This window comes from Charadrius vociferus, unplaced genomic scaffold, assembly GCF_000708025.1.
Source record: "Charadrius vociferus isolate BGI_N301 unplaced genomic scaffold, ASM70802v2 scaffold297, whole genome shotgun sequence".
Lineage (NCBI taxonomy): Eukaryota > Metazoa > Chordata > Aves > Charadriiformes > Charadriidae > Charadrius > Charadrius vociferus.
Window position 1 is genome coordinate 613,984 of NW_009649192.1, and position 19,402 is coordinate 633,385.

Below are 19,402 nucleotides of genomic sequence, written 5' to 3' on the forward strand. Positions count from 1 at the left end.
TAGGCCCGGGCTATGAAAATGCGGTCGCTTCACGGGAGGGACTCTTTACTGTTATTGCCGTAGTGCCAACTCGCTTTTTACCCCTAAGAAGCTTCATATGTAGTTTCCAATATTAATTGCAGCATTTAGCGTGTTAATTTTTGAGCTGCCCTGGCCATCACCTGTGTGTGCTGGGTACAACACCGTAGTTGATCCCTGGTCATCGACAGAATTTCGCTTGCACACCTGTTTATCATCCACCTTTTTTGTTTAGATTCTGAAGCAGTTATCTAATTCTTTTGGTCTCCTAGATTATACAGAGCTGACTGTTGCTGCTTCGCTTATGTGTGTTCGTAACCATTACTTACAGAATCGTGCAGCGTGAGTGGTGGGTCTGCTCCCTCTCACATCCAAGACCGTTTCAGGGCAGAAGAGAATATATAACAGAGGGACTGGTTTGCGTGTTGGCCTTTTGTCTCCAGAAGAGGCCTGCTTACTTCCTGCAGCAGCCCCCATTGTTTTGAGCTTCTCCAGAAGAGAAGCAACCAGGAGTAAGGTGTCAAGTCAGTGAGGAAGAAAAGATTGTAAATGTAAAAGTAACGACGTCCAAGTCTTGGATGATTCTCTCTCTGTCATTGGTTCTAAATAGATTCCTGCAGAAGTATGTAAGAATAGAGAACGTGTAATTACTTTCACCTCATAATATTATTCTAGTTTCCAGCTATGTTTAGCTACGGGGACTTCGTGAGTTGCATGCCTCTTCTGTGCATTTAAGACCCCTCAAAATACTCCTCTTCTTCATACTTGTACAGCCTCCCCTAGAAGTTGCATCTTAGTATTGCCAACATTCTTGGGCAGCAAGCTAGGCAGGGTTGCCCTGTTGCATAGAGAATCAATTCCTGGTTTTCATTTTGTGCCTGACTCCTAGTTTTGTTTGGTGCTCCATAGCTCTTCTACTGGAATAGGCTGTTTAGCCATTCTCTCTGTGTTCTTGATTTTATATGTCTGTATTCTTTTCCCCCCTAAAACATTTACTTTACAGACTGACAAAGTCTTCATCTACAAGGTTATTCTTCATTCCTTTGATCATCCTTGTTACTCTTTTGCAGGCTGTATTTAGGGTGTAACTGAGTCCTGCATTTATGAAGTGGCATAATAAAATTATCAATTTTATTCTCTGTTTTTTTTTTTTCTTAGCAATTTCTAATTTTTTTCTTTTGTGATTGCTAGTCAGTATTGAGCTGATGTTCTTGTAGAACTCTACCACACTCCAAGATTTCCCTTGAGACATGAGGCTTATTTCTCAGCCCGACTGATTTTTTTTTTTTTTAATTTGCTGATTTTAAATCAGCCTAACAGTCTAGTCTAACAGGCCTGTGTGGATAGTTCTGTGTTGAGTATCAGGAAAGTTCATCAACAGAGTTTAATTGCTGTATGTGGTTTCTTAGGTTTAGAATAAAATTCACTGGGAGAGGAAGAGTGGTCGTAACTAGGATGGTTCTGAACTTTAAGCTTAGTTTTCCTGCATCTCAGGTGGGTGTTCAAAATTCTGATAAATGGGTCTCGTGTTTTTGCTGTTTCAGTTACTTTTGACTGTTTTTTTGTTGTAATGAGTCACTATGAATCCTTTTTGTTTCAGGTGAATAAGAGGGAGAGACAGATTCTGTTCTAAAACGGTGTGCTTGTGATTATCAGTGACTGTGCAAGTAGTGTATGTACTGCAGTACAGAGATAGCAAATACTTGCCAAACTGGGTGATAAAATTGATGGCATTGTATAGCAACTGAAATAAAAAAGTCCATTTTAGGATATGACTTTAAGAAGAAACTTTTAAGGGCTATATGTGATACTATTATTAATGTCTTGTTTTTGACATGCTTAACATATAGCTATTTTTTAAAAGTCCTATATTGCATGGAAGCTTGCCTTGTCCATTTCCATAATTTAGGAATTTTCCTTCTTGAAAAGAAAAAAAACCCCACATTTCATAAAACACACTCATGTTTAAATTCCTTTTTCTTTTTGCAGTAGATGGAATGCAAGCAAAACCAGAAAGGATAAGATCTTCTCTGAAGAATGTGAACAAAGATACAGGAAAACCAGAGAAACTTAAATATAAGCCACTCACTGGGAAAGTGTTTTACCTCGATATTCCATCAAATGTGATCTCGGAAAAAATAGGAAAGGACCTCAAAGAGCTAGGAGGGGTAAGTTAATGAGCGAAGACCTTTATGATCTGCATGTGTGGAATGCCTTTTCCATGTTCTTAGTGACTCCATTTTAATGTTATTTTATTTTATTTGTGAAGGGGTGTTATTTTTTTAATGCTTGTCTTAATGTTTAATATGAACAATTAGCTTATCAACAAATTATTTTCCGTTTGTTTTTTTTTTTTTGCTAGAAGCTGCTTTGCTAATTTTAACCAGTGTTTCATTATTAAGGTTTGTTTTCAGTTGATTATTCATTTGCTTTAAAATTTATCCAAATTTAGTAAGTTTCATTGTTATAGGTGATTGGGTTTTTTTCTGCTGCTTCTGACTATGTTAATGTGTTTACATGTTACAACTAAAGCTGTTAAGCTGAACCTGAAAGAGATTAGAGGAAGTGTTTTTGCATATGCTTACTAAAAGTCACTAACTTCAGTAAGTTCTTTCTGCACACAAAATGTTAATGAGTATTTTTAAATACTCTTATTTAAATCATAAATTTTATAAGCACCTTCATACTTTTTTTTTTCCTAATTCTGTCTTCTGTATGGAAGAAACACTGATACAAGCAAGTACAGGATATCACAGTAACACAAGCAATGCAATTGCTTAGTCCAGTTTAAAGTTGAATATTTTGAATTAGTGTAGAGGAATCTTGGTAGTTAAAGTATTGAACACCCTTCAACCACAGAAGCAAAAGGGATCTGCTTAAATTGCTGGCTGTTTTGAATGTTGCTTTGGCAAAACTTCTTTGACCTCACAGGAGCGCTGAGCAGTTTTATGAAATTGGCATTTGTAAATCAAGATGCTGCCTGAAATTATTGTAGAGGCAAGGGATAGCAGTAACGTGGTTTCAAGTTAAATGCATCTCTTTTATGTCTGGCATTAAGTGAGTGCATGCTGTCTTTTGTCTTTCCCTCTAAACCAGAATTTTAGGAATTCATATGTGAAAGGTGAGGTTGCAAATCACAGACTGAAAATGAAGTTTTACTGTTTTGTTCTGATGTGTATGTGCCTAAATCTGAGGTGCCTGGCGTCCTCAAAATCAACTACCATGTGTGTTTTGTTGTTACTTGTGTGGAGTGCGCTCAAAAGTGCTTTTCTCTGTATGTCGCATTTCTGTAAAAGGTACTTAGAGTAGAATTGGAAGGCACAGTTCAAGCTTGCTGCCCCTGCGATTTGTGGTTTCCATACTGATTAGTGGAGAAGATGAAAGTATTTCAAACTCCATAAACTGGCAAGAAGTAACAAGGCAAATAAAGCTGACAATCACATAACAGTTGGTGATGAAAGGAGCAAAATGGAAGAGAATAAGTATAGGATAACCACATATTTTGTCTTGCTGAGTATGAAAATATTATGAATCTACTTAAGTCCTACATTTTTGAGAAGTGTTATGAATACTGTAGGTGTGAACCATGATAACTATAGTGACATTTTAATTTTAACAGAAATTACATATTAGTGTTCAGCTAAACTTAAAGGCATATACTTTGCAAGAAACTATGAATTCAGAGTTTAGAGTCAGCAGAAAAGTTAGCTAAACCGTGATTTTTTTCCCTGAATTATTCTGTTATTTCTCAAGGCAGTGTTTGAATTCTTGGAAAAGTACTACATCTAGATAGTTCAAAGAATTACAATAATCGAAACAAACCAAAGTTCTTTTGATAGACATTACAAAATAAGAAATTGAAATTAGAATTTGTAACTGGTAAGATGCTACTGCAGTTCAACTGTCATTGTCATCCAGGTCTTTAGAAAATGTCTTGTTGTTAATTCAATGTTTTTGAACTTAATTATTCTAGAAGTTTTGTCACTTTTCTTTAAAGTATGCAATGTGAAATTGAGTTACTGATTTATTCTCCTGAAATAACTACTTGCTTTATATCTTTATATTTAGAGAGTGGAGAGTTTTCTCAGTAAAGATATCAGCTATCTGGTGTCTAACAAAAAGGAGGCAAAATTTGCACCAACTCTTGGTCAGATTTCTCCTGTTCCTAGCCCAGAATCTGCACGTAATGGAGGAAATAGTTCACCTCATCCTAGCAACCGGAAAGATCATCATGATGGGAGTTCATTTAAGATAGGAGATACAGTAAGTTTCTTAGTAATAATACTGCAAATTGGGTACAACCCATGGGATAGGCTCTTAAAATTTTTCTCCTGTTTTGTTTCTTAAAGATGGCAATTGTTCCTTGGGTGAATAAGGTTTTTGGTTTTTTTATGGTTTTTTTTTTTTTTAAGAGGTCAAACATACTTTTAGACTAGTTCAGACTAACTTGTTAGAATTAACTAACTCTAATTAAATAAAGTTTCAAAAACTAATTACAAAAGGAGCTTTTTCTTCAAATAAGCAGACTACACTAAAATCTGTTCTAATATAGTATGCCTGACTTATAATTAAACATTGACATTGTTATGTTTGACAACTGTATCAATATGGATAGGCTTGCGATGGCATCCAATAGTTCCTCTCTCTTTAGCAATACAACCTATTAACATCTGGCTGCTGTGCTGTTATTAATGCAGATATCTACAGAAGCACTTTTTAATAGTAGCTCAAGGAAATAACTAAAATCAAACGTTATGAATATTAAGTTTTCCTGTGCTTTTTTTTAGAGGATCACATTAATGGCGACAGTTAATATCTGAATTCATGCAGGTTCATGTGAAGTTTCTAACATAGGCAAGTCTTGCATCCTTTCAAAATACAGCTGGAAACAATTAGCTGTACTATATACATGGTACTTACTTAGAAACATGACCGCTAGATAGTCTGGTCTTTGCATTGCATAAGTGAGATAACCTCATTTTACTAATGACCTGCACAGGTAAAGGCATGCATACGATACAAAAGGAGACACACTGGTGATAGAAAAGATGGGGATAAGATGGAGGCTATGATCATATTCATGACTGTTAGCTTAATTTAGCACAGGTCCAGCTGATGAAACATCACTTTTTGGTGTGTGCCACTGGCTGCTTATTACCACTATCTTTGTTGTTCCAACATGAGCATTACTTCAGCCATGCAGTGACCTGCTTTGCCTGAAAATGACTACTTGTTGGTTGGGGTTTTGTTTCTTTTCCCCCTCAAACTGTATCAACCCTAACCTTGTGAGGAAAATGCAAATGAATGAAAAATACCAGTACAGTAAAGAAAAGATGACTATCATAGCTAAAATGTGTACTTGTTAGCAACAGTATAAATTGTCTTATCTATTGTTTTTTGTTTGTTTGTTTTTTTTTAAATGAGTTCTAACTTGCTACAAATGTATTTCTGTTTTAATATAGATACGTATGAGCAGAGGAAAATCCTTAGTTGAAAAAGCAATCAAAGAGCAGGTAAGCCAAGTAATCAATGAATTTGTGCTTGAGAAACTTTGGTTTTCCTCTTCTAGAAAACAAGCAGTAATAAGAGTGGTCTTAGCGGTCTAAGAGAGAATTCTCTCATGGAACGCTCAGGCAGAAGCCAAGGGATTGTCTTAAGTAAAACTGTCAGGTCACGCTTTCTGCCTGAACAATTGAAAGTCTGTAGAGGCTTATGACCAGTATTATAATTTATCAGGATTGTTAATATAGCTAGCATTTGAGAGGTGCTCATGAAGTAAATGTATAAATTCACTGTCTTCAAATCTTAGTTACTATAAAATGTGACAATAGAGAACAATTTTGGCTTTATGAAAGGCTAAATATAATCTTTTGATGGTGAAGTGCTGTGACACAGGGATGGAAAAGTCAGTCGAGGAGAGCGATAAGTATTTTGGCAAGAAGCAAAGCATCTGCGCTTTGATCTCAGCTTTCATATTACATGTTATAACATGTTTGTAATTATTTTACATGATCTACCATATATTGCTTAAAATTATTAATATAATTTATTGTTTGCAGGACTTGATCCCCTCTGGTAGTATACTATCCAATGCTTTGAGTTGGGGAGTGAAGATACTTCATATTGATGGTAAGTATTTTTGTTTGATGAAGCCTAACCTGCACTTAACATTCATTTATTCTTTTGACGAGTTCAGAATACTAAAAATGACAAATTACTTCAAATATACAAAAATAAACTCAGCTGAGTATAATTCTCCCTCTTTTTGCCAGATGTTAAGAATTACATTGAACAAAAGAAAAAGGAGCTCTACCTAATCAAAAGAGCAGGCAGTTCTTTTAAAGATGGGGTAAGTGGCTCTTTGCTATTTGTGAAAATGCTTCGCTAACTCTGAAAATGCTTCATTAACTGAGAAAACACAGGTCTACTAAATACCACCTACTGCAAAGCTTACAGATTTTAGGTTTATAGTCTTGCTTATGCTCAGTTTTTCACAGAGAAGTATGTTTTATGAATTGATTAAAAAACCATCTTTGAAAAATAAAAAATATTAACTATACATTTCAGCATTAATCAAAAATAAATTCTATAGGAGCATTGATTAAATAATGTGTAGACCTTTGCTCTTCAAAGGATATCTAAGAATCCCAAGTGCTGAACTGTCTGAAATTTCCATTCTGCCTGCCTCAAAAATAAAAAAAAACCCACATAGCTTGATGTTTTAGCATGGTGTAGACTGTGGTTAAGTTGCCTTTTATAATTTTCCCTATGACACAATGATTAGAAACCCTGTCCTTTTTATGGACTATTTTGAAGAATCACAGTTACGTTTCCTGAAGAAGCTGTCTCTAGGGAATCTGTCAGTTGCTTGACTCTGCAGCTTTTCCTTCCTAGTCTTTTAAAGAACTAGCATAATGCATCTGTGAGCTATTCTGCCATTGATGTCCAGTTGGCATGTGAAAATCCCAGTTTCTCCATATTTTAACATATGATATAGTGAAACACTGAAGCTGTTTTAGCTGCTTGTGTGCTCCTTCTGCAGTTGCTCTGAAATTTAAATGTGGGGTTGTACAATTATCTAGTCTAGGCAGGGGTCTGTGACAAGTAAATGGAAACTTGCCATCTATTGTATGTTATGTGTTTTTTGAATGCAATATTGGCTAATTATTGAGGCCACATGAAATCTTCTGCTAAATCATCAGTGAATAGCTCTTCATGGATAGCAGGGTGGGTTGTGGGTTTTTTGCAAGTAGTATAAAGTGTGAGTTTGTACCTTTACCAGAACCAATTACAGCTAACAGCTGAAGTTTGAATGTAGACTTTATTCTTTTCTGAAGACAAAATACATTTAGTCTTCATTGCTAAAAACATAAAAAAGCAACCCGTGTAAATCCATCCAAATGAGAAGAATTGTTTTAATTGGAGAATGTTGCTATTTGCAGTTTCTGGTGGCATTTTACAGCTTGTAGTTAATTAACATTTATAAAGTGTTGTAAAAATTTTGTCCGTATTTAAGAATCAGCTTTCAACCATGGCAAGGGATTTTGGGGTGAGGAGAGAGAGAAAGTGAGTAAATTTACCTGTGTGGGGTTTTTGCTTGGTTTTGGTTTTAGGAAAAATAAATTGAAACATCTCAAGGAGAACACTTCTTTTGCAGTGCAGAAATAAATATTTCTTTGTGAAACATGTCACCATATTTCTGAAGTAGTAATGAGCTTAGTTTCCTGCAAAATTTATCATGACTCTGTATGAAGTCATGATTAATACAGGGAGACCCTCATCACTTAAAATTAGCTACACCCAAATCTTTAGTAAAATGCAGAATAATATTCATAGAGATTTTACATCTTCTCTCTTTTTTCCTTTTCAACAGGGAAAACAAGTTACTGCTCCAAAGTCAAGAAGTAAGTATTTCAGTATTTGTAGAGATTTTTGTTTTCCCTTATGTTGTGAATGCTTAAAAATGTACTACAGTTCTCATCTGGTCAGGTGTGCTGCTGTATCACCTCCCTTGACCAGCAGGGAGGTGATTCTGCCCCTCTACTCTGCTCTGGTGAGACCCCACCTGGAGTACTGTGTCCAGTTCTGGAGTCCTCAGCACAAGAATGATGAGGACCTGTTGGAGCAGGTCCAGAGGAGGGCCACAAAGATGATCAGAGGGGTGGAGCACCTCTCCAATGAAGACAGGCTGAGAGAGTTGGGGTTGTTCATCCTGGAGAAGAGAAGGGTCTGGGAAGACCTTATTGCAGCCTTTCAGTATCTGAAAGGGGCCCACACAAAAACTGGAGAGGGACTTTATACAAGGACGTGTAGTGATAGGATGAAGGGTCATGGCTTCAAACTGGAAGAGGGGACATTTAGAATAGATATCACAAAGAGATTCTTTACTGTGAGGGTGGTGAGGCACTGGAACAAGTTGCTCAGAGAAGCTGTGGGTGGCCCTTCCCTGGAGGTGTTCAAGGCCAGGCTGGATGGGGCTTTGAGCAACCTGGTCTAGTGGGAGGTGTTTCTACCCATGGCAGGGGCTTCGGAACTAGATGGTCTTTAAGATCCCTTCCAACCTAAACCATTCTATGATTCTGTGTCTAAGAAAAGCATGTAATAAAATTTCACGGAAATGAAGAGTTTGTCAAGACTTGTACATAGCGAGTTCTAAAGTAATGTTTCCTTATTTATTCACGTGCTGGAGTAACTTTCTGAATTAAGAAGAGTATTTCTTTCTTAATTTCCTTTTCTCCCTCTTGAGCAGGTAGACTGAAAAATCCGTTTGTGAAGGTGGAAGACAGAAGTCGGTAAGTGTTCTCTTCATGTATTCAATAATGTAGTTCTCTACCTGAGTAATTCAGAAACATTTAGTATGCCTTGAGGAAGCGGCCTTCAGATTTCGATTTCCTTCGACTTCCTGACTTTAGCTGCCAGGCATACTGTCCTCTTATAATTAAGATGCAAAAATTTCATCTCTGCGTGCTCTGGGTAGGTATCTGTTTAGCCACTGAATGAGATGGAGCAGGTAGTAGTATAGTAGGGAATATTTGCAATAAGTAATGGAAGTGGAAAGCTAATATTGTAGTTCCAGTTTGTATTGGGTTCTTTGGGTCACTTCCTGCCAAGGGGCATATGAATGACAAAGAAACCTGGTAGCTTTGAACCTTGACATCTTTTTTTTCGATCCAAATCCTGTAGCCCAAAAGGCCAATGAAACTTTGTATACTAAATTCCAGTCCTGTAGTCCCAACTCAATAATGTTAATCTGCTGCAGAGACTGTTTAGATGTAAGGAAGGGGAAGTTGTTAGAGTTAAAATCATCCCTTGAAATTAGGTTTCTAACTGTTCAAACAGTTATTTTTAAAAGGAAAAAACAAAGCTATTAATCTGATTTCAATATCCAGAGTAGGAAGAAATCTGATATTTTCAGCCTTCAAAATTTTCACATCTTTCTGGTCCTGTAATTGATCAGACCTGGTTGTGTAAGGAAATACCAGTCTGCCAGAAGTTGAGAGAACAATGACTTATAAAGAAGTGCAGTTCTGCACAGCATGTTTTGCACTTTTATATTCTTAGCTAACTTCTGCTGTATGATGATGTTTATAAGCTCCAAAGTCTTTGACCTGATTTCTCTGACACTTTCCTGAATTAAAAAAAGAGATCTAAATCTCATCTTACACTGTGAGGTGGTGTAATAGGTATGAGGGACGTGAGGATAGTGGGGAGAATTGGACAAACACAGTTGTAAGTACAAGAAAGTTGTATATAATTCTGTGTGAATTTGACTTCTAGATGTAGCTGTGTATGAAACACCTGAAACACTCTTGAATAAACAATGTTTATGCGACATTTATGTTTAAATGTTTATGCAACATAAGTAACAGTTCAGAAGCAGAACAAGATGCTTAGCTGTCCCTATTACGTTTTCCAGACTTGCTCGTTTTCTTCTGCCTGGGCAGCTTATATAGTAATGTGGGGAAACAAAATGAGACTGAACTCTGGCATCAGCATTTCAGTCCAGTGATTCTGTATGTGAACTTTTAGCATGGCCTATTTTAAACGTTTTTAATGTATTCAGAGCAATGATACAGTTGCTAGTTCTGATAGCTTTCTGAGTACAGTGCTGTACAGGAAAACTATCTTTCTGGAAAATGAAAAGGTTAGTGTTAATATTTTGAATGGTGAAGTGATTAAAATTTGTCAAAAAGGAAGAAAATGGTAACATGGAAAAAAAATTTAATGCATTGGATGTTAGAAACTGCTATAGCTACTTCTCGGGAACACAGATGCACCATCATCCAAATTGTTCTTAGTTTCATTGGTTACCCAACTCTCAACAATAAATAGGCATGAAAGCAATACCTGAAGGAATGTGTAAAACAGCTGTGGAAACTCAAAGCAAATCTATTTTGAGAAAGTATCAAGTTTATATGAAGGAAGGAGTGACTTATTCTAGGGTAGTTACCTCATTAGCATTCTGTGTACATTATGTGTGAAAGAGAAACACTTTTTCCAAGATATTTGACCTGATTGTAGTTTGTGCTTAAACTGATTTTCCCATTTCTGATGGTTCTAATGCACTTGTTTTGTCTAATACAGCCACTACCGACCGTTTTATCTGCAGTTACCCAGTTTTCCAGTTCTGAACTACTGTGTTCCAAAACCGTATAGCCCATTTGAGGTGGATAAGAAGCATCCTTCTGGCCAAAAGCAAACTCAGTCTAAGCAAAGGTTTGTTGAAAACTTGTTTTTGAGTTGTGGGTAGAGGAGAGGGCGGTTCTCTAAAATAATTCAAAAGTAATTGTTTTATAAAATAATTGCTCTGCTTCTAATTTTCTGTGATATTTAATACTAATATCCATGTCTCAGCTGATGTATTTGCTGCACTGTAACTGCTGATGTCTGTCTGTCTTTCTGTACCCTCTTTCTCCTGTCTTCAGTCCTTTTTTTTGGACATACAGATGCATACATCAAAAAATGTGGCCTTCTCCTGTCACTGTGGGTCAGCATAAGATTTTTTTTTTTCCTTTCTGCCACTGGTTTCTTCTTTGTCCTCATCTTGGATGCCATCCAGTAAGTATTCTACAGGATGTGGATTTGTTAAGACTTCGTTTGATATTTGTCAGTACAATGCTAAAGTAGGCAGCTAAAAATTTTTAAAACAGTGATACTTGGTCACAGTGCAAAATCATTGTTGATGAAGAGTGGGCGTTGTTTATGAAGTCTAATTTATAGAAATTAGACTGCCAGTACTGCTTCAACTCTTCAGAGATGAAAAGTGGATGCCAGCTGCCCAGTAGAAGTGCAGTTGGTCTTGCAGCAAGCGTTTATATGATATGTTTTGGCATTTAGGCTCTATTTGAGCATTCCAGATGCAGTTAGGACTTTTTATGATTTGAAACTATTTAGGAGTTTTAATTATTTGGGGCTTTTTGATCAACCAAGCTATTGTTTTGAATTTCTTCTACCAAGCATATCTAGAATATTAATGATTCTTTCATTTATTTCTAAAATTGGTTCACCTGAGAGACTAAAGATATTTGGGTGAAAGGTAGCTTTGCTATATGTAGAATTTTCTGTATCTAGTAACTTTTGCTGGTTTTCAGTCTAAGACTTATTTAGGTTTGATACTTGTTTTCTTTATAAAATAGCTTCTCCACTGTTCAGGTTCTGTTCAGTCTTCACCATTGTGATATCATTGGAGGTTTTCAGCTGAGGTTGCCGTGATGAGTTTTATTTATTTATTTATTTATTTAATTGAGATGAATGTAGCAGTATGAAAAGGCAAAACAATTATAATAAACTGGTAACTCTTGCAAAAATAAGACAATTTCTAATGCTGTCTTTTCAGAGGGGGTTAGGAAGGCCTATTCTTTTTAAACCACTAAAAAAAAAAAAAGAAAGGGTGGGGAGGCAATATTCTTTTCATTTATATGTATTAAGGAATACGATATATTAAAAATATCAGGAGTTATGTTTGAATGAATATTCCTGTTTAATGTTTCGGGTTGGCACCTGCCAAAGAGATACTTAGGTGGGAGATTATTTCATACTCAGCAGGTAGATGTGGGGAATATCCGTTTCAGGAGAGAGAAAGGGGGAGCGTTCATTTGTTTTGTCTTTATTTGGGAAAAAAAACCTTGTTGGAACAAAGCTGTCTATTCTACTTGCTTCTGCATCAGGCAAGACCTGCAGACATTATTCGATCTTAATAAATGCTATTGCTAATATCCTGCTTTACTGGTTCTCTGATTTTTACAGTTCTGAAGAAGGAAGGTAAAAAAGGCTAGTGTAATAGTAAAAGTACAGTTAGGTGGAGCTTGTCCTGTCGGACCCAGCAAATGCTGCAGCAAGTGTTACCAATTTAGACTTGTGTACACTTATTATGCTGAGCAATATGTTGCTATGCTTTGTAAGTTAGAGATTTTTTTCAGGACAGGTTTTTTTTTTTTTTGGTGTAAATTCCTGAGCGTACATCCATGCAGATACTTGGTAAAGTCCGTCAGAATGATTTTTGGCTAGACAGGGAGATGGCACTATTTACTATGAAGTAAAAGGGAAGTAGAGGTTGATGGTTTTGCTTTATTAGCTAGCATATCACCCTCAGGTGGTTTAATAGTGAATTGCAGCAAACTAACTCTCCCCAGATGAGGACTTTGAAGGTCATGGAGCAGCTATTGAAAACCTCTTCTTATTTTAATCTCCAGGAAGAATTTGAGGTTCATTTCCTTGCACTTCCACTTAGCCTGTACCTAGAAAAACAGGACAAAATGGCATTTGGTCAGCACATTCAAAAGATGTATAGCCAACAAATGTGACTGTTCATTACTTCTAGTAAAGAATGAGAGTTCATTTGTTTAGAGCAAGTGTTTTTGCTGTATGTTTTCTTGGCATCAAAAATACTGACAGTCAATGAGATGTTAGACTTTTTTTTTCTAGTTTTGATTTTTATCAAACCTTTTATCGGCTATGTACAGAGATTTCAATATGTCCTTTGGTTTGTCAAGTGAGATTTTTTTGTTTGGCGATTTTGCATTCTTTATTCTGAGTCAGTGATAATAGTACATCTGTACTACATCTGTACTAACCTGGATGCTTTATGCTTACATATGGTTCCACTGGGTCTGCCTGTCTTGTTGCAGTAAATCTTTTTTTTTTTAATTAATGCATAATTTTTCTCTTTGTTTTTCCTAAGCATTGACTAACATAATGTAAATAGTTTAAAGAGAAATAGGTGGTGTGGTTTGTTTTTTTTTTAATTAGGGGAATAAGAATGAACATACTGTGAGAGGAAGGTATAAAGCTCAGCTACATATTTGAGACTCATTAATATATCTTTTCTGTTAACAGAAACAAAATAAATAGTGACAAGGACTGTGGAACTCCTGTTCAGCTCCCTCAGAAGGACAAAAAAAAGAGAGGATATTGTGAATGTTGTGGGAAGAAATATGAAGATCTGCAAACAGTATGTGAAATGTCAAATATATGCTTTGATACAATCATATCTCTTGTGTGGCACTAACAATGGCTTCTACTGGCTAGTTTAATTCATTTTTTGTCTTAAAAGATTTCTGAATATATCTCCTAAAAAGCAGCAAGTGGGTATTTTTTTCCCTTGTAGGTTTTAATCCTTGATCTCTGCCTCTATGTATGGTAGCTGAAGACACTAATAGTTCATGTCTCAGAGACATTGGTAATAAATTAATGATATTTACTTACTGCTCTGTATCATACTGTTGACTTGTAAGTTCATAGCTGTAGTATTAAATTTATTTCATGTTTTTTCTTTAATTCCAGCATCTTGAAAGTGAACAGCACCGAAATTTTGCACAAAGCACACAATATCAAGTTGTTGATGATATAATCTCAAAGTTTGTTTATGAGTTTGTTGAATACAAAGATGATGCAAAAAAAATAAAAAGGTAAGTTACCTTTTTACCTAAATTTTAAAGTCTTGGTGAGCTAAGATATTGAACATAATGATAGTTAGTTCTGAAATTCTGAATCTGGTACAGAATAAATTCATATTTTTCAGCCTGAAATAAATCACTGAAATTTGCAATATTGTACCTGGCAAATCAGTTCTACAAAGCAGAAATTAGGAAAAAAAAAAAATTGAAAGTGCAGATGGCATCACAGGAAAATGAGACTGAAAGGGTTGCCAAAAGTTGTCCTACCTATCCTTCAGCTTAAGAAAAGCAAGATTGACTGTACTAAAACATTGCTGACAGAAGGATAACAATGTCTGGACATGGTGCTCTGAAAACATTCTGATAGCAGCCTAAGAACAGCAAATTATATTGTCCTCAGTCAATCTGATCTCCTTACCAGTGGACGAACTTTTCCTAGTCTAATCTAGATCTGTCTATCTGTACTCTAAGCCTCTTAGCTCTGTCCTGCCTATGCCGGACCAAGAAAGCAGATTTTCCTTTCTTCTTCATAGCTTAAAAGCTTAAATGGGGGAGAAGGACTTGTTTCACATCTTGGACTGTAGGCACTGCTGTCTTCATTACTTGGAATAGTAATTCAATTCAAGATTGCTGTGATTTGTTTGCAAATGAGTCAGGAGATAAGGAATAACTTTCTCATTTCTTTAAAAAAAGAAAAGTATTGAATAAATAAAGATATTCTTAGTGAAATCAAAGGAAATGCAAATAGAGGCAAACAACTGATACTCTAATGAAGGCAAGCGTTTATTCCTTTTGTGGTTTAAAAATACTGAGTGGTTAGGTTTGAAATACTATCAAGAAAAGCATATATAATTATGCTAATTTTGTGTGTATATGTGATAGAATATTTGTAAGTATTTATAGTCATTATGTTATGTTCATTAGCTTCTTTTGTTCTTAATACCACTGTTAATTGAGATGCTTACTTAATGTATTTTTAAAACTATTTTATGAGCCTTGAAATCAATAAGAAAACATCAAATTCAAATACAAGGCACTCTGTTCATGTAGAAATAGTGTGTTGCTACCTTAAATATCCTTCCTTTAAACGTAAAACCAAAAGTTGCTTTGTCAGTTCAGTTGCTTTTCGAGAATCAGTTGCATGTGGAGTTGTTACCCGTGTTTCTTTCAAGTGTTTCTTAATAATTTCAAACAATTTCGTTGTAGGACAAAATGTAGTACAGGATATTTTTCTCCTATTATTGGAAAGATAACTAGACCAGATGAGCTGAAGGAACGACTGAAAAAGCAACGCATTTCACTGAAAAGTTATTCGTGGAAGGATACGGCAATGCGGGCACTCAAACTGGATCGCCAGCCTGCAGAAGTACAACCAAATTCTGTTTCAATACCTACCCCTGTTTCTGGATCTGCGTGTTCAGTTCTTCATTGTCACCTGTCACAACCTTCAGAACTAAAAAGTAAGTTCAGAAGTAATGATGAAAATGTTAAAGCTGATTGCTCCTGTGCTGCAAACTTAAGAGAGACTGTTGTATCATCAAATTTCATACAACCACCCCCTCAGAAAGATGACAAAGCCTACGCGGAGAACTTGTCTCGAGTTTATGAGCCATTCAGTAAAGAAATACTGGAACCAGAAGTAAAGAAAAAGAATATAGAGTGTTTTCAGGAAGGCGTGTATACTTTATATTCTCATACAAAGGTTACAGATTTTAGTGAAAAAGACAAAAACTTAGCACAGCCAAAACGAAAATTAAATAATGCAGTAGTTCTACCAGCAAAGTGCTTGAAAAAAACAGATGCCAATCCTACGTTTGTCACAAAACATGATTTATGTGATAATGATCAACAGATGCAGAACAATGTTGTTCTGGAGGCTGAGGTATCTGATACTGCTGTAAACAAAGAACTTAACGAATTGGCTGCCAGCACTGCACACAGTTCACCGTCTGGAAAGCTGTGCAGAAAAGTGAAGCTTTACTTGGGAAGAAATAAAAGAGAAAGCCAGAAACAGAATATGGAGTTATGTGTAAAGTATACAGACGGACTGTCAGTTCCTGAAGAGAAGAGAAGTTCTTGTAACTCACCAGTGCAGGCCCTACTGGAATTATTTCAGACAAGTGAGATAAACTCAGAATTTGCAGGTTTTTCAAGTTACACTGAGAACAAAGGTTCAACTAGCATAAAAGATGTATGGGAAGGGCAGAATACAAATGTTATGTGGTCATTATTTTCCTCTTCATCCTCATCCCCATTTGTTGGATTTTAATGCTGCTTTATTTAATGTAATGATTTTCAAATAAACTTGCAAATTTAAGATTTTACTCATGGAAACTTTAATTGCTGTATTTTATGTACAGATGGTTTTCAAGTTTTCTAATGCAAAAACTTCTGTATATGTAAATATAAACAATAAAACTAAGGTGGGTTTTTTTTTAAAGGTACTGCTTTGTCACAGCTAGAAAAAGGCTCTGACTCCCGATTTGGGGTTAAATTAATTGCTAAGCAACCAATAAGCATGATGTAGCTGCATTTGGATAGACTAATTTTCTAAAATCATTGATTATGGTACATTTTAAATTACCACATTATAAATAACTGGATGTTCCATTGTAAATAAGGCAGTCCATTACTTACAGACTACTGATGTTTTGTGGAGCTTTGGTTGCTTCCCTTTCTGCTCCTGCTGCTGCTGCTTTATTAGACATGGCAAAAAAAAAAAAAAGTCACTTGCTTTCCAAATATTTCTTCTGCTGAAGCTGTCTCAGGGAACATATGTAATCACAAAGAAATAGGATTAGGAAAGCATGTATTATATTTTTGGCTACTCTAACATAATTTAGTTTTAGACTAAAACTAGCTGCTTTGTATATTTCAGCCAATAGGAGAGCAGTAGATGTATACTTGTAATTTTTCTTTAAAAAAAAACCAAACACAACAACAACAGAGCAGCAACAACAACAAAACAGCCAATAAGTTTCTGATTGACTCAGGTAATTTGTTTGATTTTTCTTTCGGAGTAGCCAGCCTGTCTGATGAGCTTACTCAGGCGGAGGGAAAATTGTGAAGACTTCTTTTAATGCTTTGAACCTTTACCAGAGCTGATCTTTTTCAGAATTTCTATATCTGTCAATCAGTGCAGGGCATGAGCATAGAATTACAGTGGAGGTAATTGCAAAGCTTTATTAATAAATGTAAGTGCCTTAAGGTCATGCAAGAGATCTAAACCAGCAGAAATTACTCTTATTAATTTTTGCATAAATTAGTTGTTTGCATTTATATCTCTTGCCCATTTAATATTCTCAAGCCTATTCTGTCAGTGTTCTTATGGTTAAAGCGCTTTCAGCTTTTGTATACTATTGTTTGTCTTTTCTAGGGTATTTTTAATGAGGGGTAAGTAAAACTTCTTGGTGTGCAGGAATGGGTGAAGAAAATGACATATAATTACTTTCCTTTAAAGAGCATGTGAATTGGAAGCTTAATGATGAAAGCAGCCGCTTGGGGCATTGCTGTCACCTTAAAGGTGACATTCCTTGGTCCACTATTTGTGTAATTGCCTGTACAGTTTGGTAAGAACTGCTTTTGGTCTCTCCATCTGACAGATCACTTCTGGCTTGATTTATAGTTTCTTCTGATCTGGGTTCACATCAAGAAAATTACATGGAAGCCATTACATAAATGAGCAAAATTAACATTTTAAAAAGGAGTTGAATATGTATGCCTATATATATTGTGCATGTAATTTACTGATATATAGTGTTTTAGGAATGGAGTTTTAAAGTAGAACATTGAAGCAATTATTTTGTTCTTCATTTTGAGTGACACTTTAATGGTAGAAGGATTGTTCTCCGATTCAATGAGTGCAGTCTATTTTAGGAAGAAGTGTTTGTCCCTTTTTCTTGAGAACTTTTTTTGTTTGTTTTTTGTTATTGTTTGGTTTTTTTTAGTTTTGGTTCAGTACTAAAGTCTAAAAAAAACTTGGATTTTTTTCCCCTAACATATTGCAGTGATCTCTTGGTAGGTATCTCTTGCGGATGTCTCCCTCCTCACATCCCTGAGACACATACGCTTCTTAGTCAGTGTGGCGGCCACCATCCAACTGGAATGTGTGTGCATGGTTATTTATATACATAAAGATTATTGCAATAGTTAAATGTTAAGGGGAGAGGTAGTTGATGCTAGTAAACCTACTCATCAGATAACCAGTGTGTATGTCTTGCATATTATGTGATTAGATGCAATATTAAAAGATGTTAGCTCAAACGGGCACTGCAAAGAGGAGATTTAAACACCTTGGAATCTGGCTCTACAATCTTAAGGGGGGAAAATTCAGAGGTTTGTCACTGAAACATGAAGACTACTCGTAATAGAGTCACTGCTACTGGTTGCAAAAAGCACGTGCAGTCAGGTGGGTTTTGTGTACAGGGGACCCATCACATTAGCGCCTGCTAAGAGTCCTCTTTATGTGGTGTGTTCACATAGCGTCACAAGCCACAGTAACCCTATTAACAATTTTTAAGATTTATTCACTATGTTGGGTGCAATTTTCATGCATTTATTATCTTTCAAGCTTATTTAAAACAAAAAAGTTTTACAAAAATTTAAAAGGAATGATACTACTATTTGAAAAAGTAAATACAGAAAGCGAGTTATTAGAACATTTGTCTGTGTCTCTGACTTCCTCCCAGAGAAGTATTTTCAAAATATGTGGCAGAGATTCTGATGATTCAGACAAACACTACCACAAGTCCCTCTGTAGTCACTAGAATAAAGGTTTAGCATTAGAAGTGTATTTTATCTGTAAGTGCATCTTTGTGATAATTATATGATTACAGTTTGAACTCTTTCTGCATAGGTATGTGAATTTCTTCTAATGCACTTCATTTTTTTTATTGGTTTGCTTTCTGTGAATTTGAGAAGCTGGTGTAGATAATTTTTATATTCTATTCAAACCTAGTTGTTAATATACTAATTGTTACTTCATTTTTGTGGTGGTTAGAGAAACCTGGAGCTATATTCCCATACTGTCTGCAGCGTACACCTATACATGGTGTGGATTCAAAATTTTAATGAGCACCTGAATCTTTACTGTTACAAAAAAGTGAAAGCTTTAACATTTGTGTAGAAGAGACAGTACTTCAGTGTAAACTCTGATTTGAAAAAAAAATCCCCTAGACTTTTACATTATAAAAGTACTCTTATTGAAGTGATTATCCTGTGGCCCAGTGACCATTACTGTTTCTTTCTTATAGGTGTGGCAAGCACAATTCTGAGGATGTGAAATATTTTAGCATAATCTTAAAAATGTTAAAATAGAAGGCGGGTGCTTGCACACACACATACCAGTAGTGAAAGCCTGTGCAGGCCCCATACTGGTTTGGTACTCCAGTGTACGGGTGAGTTGTAACTGATCTGTTCAGACCCACTTAGTTTCATTACCATGGGAGAGGCAAAATTATTTTCAGTAAAGACTTTTGAAATGCAAACCG

General features: G+C 35.7%; 1 protein-coding gene across 1 annotated transcript; it reads left to right on the plus strand.

Annotated features, from left to right (window-relative positions):
* The first annotated feature begins 2,015 nt into the window (after positions 1–2,015).
* On the plus strand, positions 2,016–16,182 carry DBF4 (DBF4 zinc finger). Its single transcript, XM_009888961.1, has 12 exons — positions 2,016–2,186; positions 4,087–4,281; positions 5,481–5,531; positions 6,078–6,147; positions 6,291–6,367; positions 7,892–7,922; positions 8,765–8,810; positions 10,603–10,734; positions 12,061–12,063; positions 13,354–13,468; positions 13,801–13,925; positions 15,120–16,182. The coding sequence occupies exons 1-12, from the start codon at positions 2,016–2,018 to the stop codon at positions 16,180–16,182; spliced, it is 2,079 nt and encodes a 692-aa protein (XP_009887263.1).
* The last annotated feature ends 3,220 nt before the right edge of the window (positions 16,183–19,402 follow it).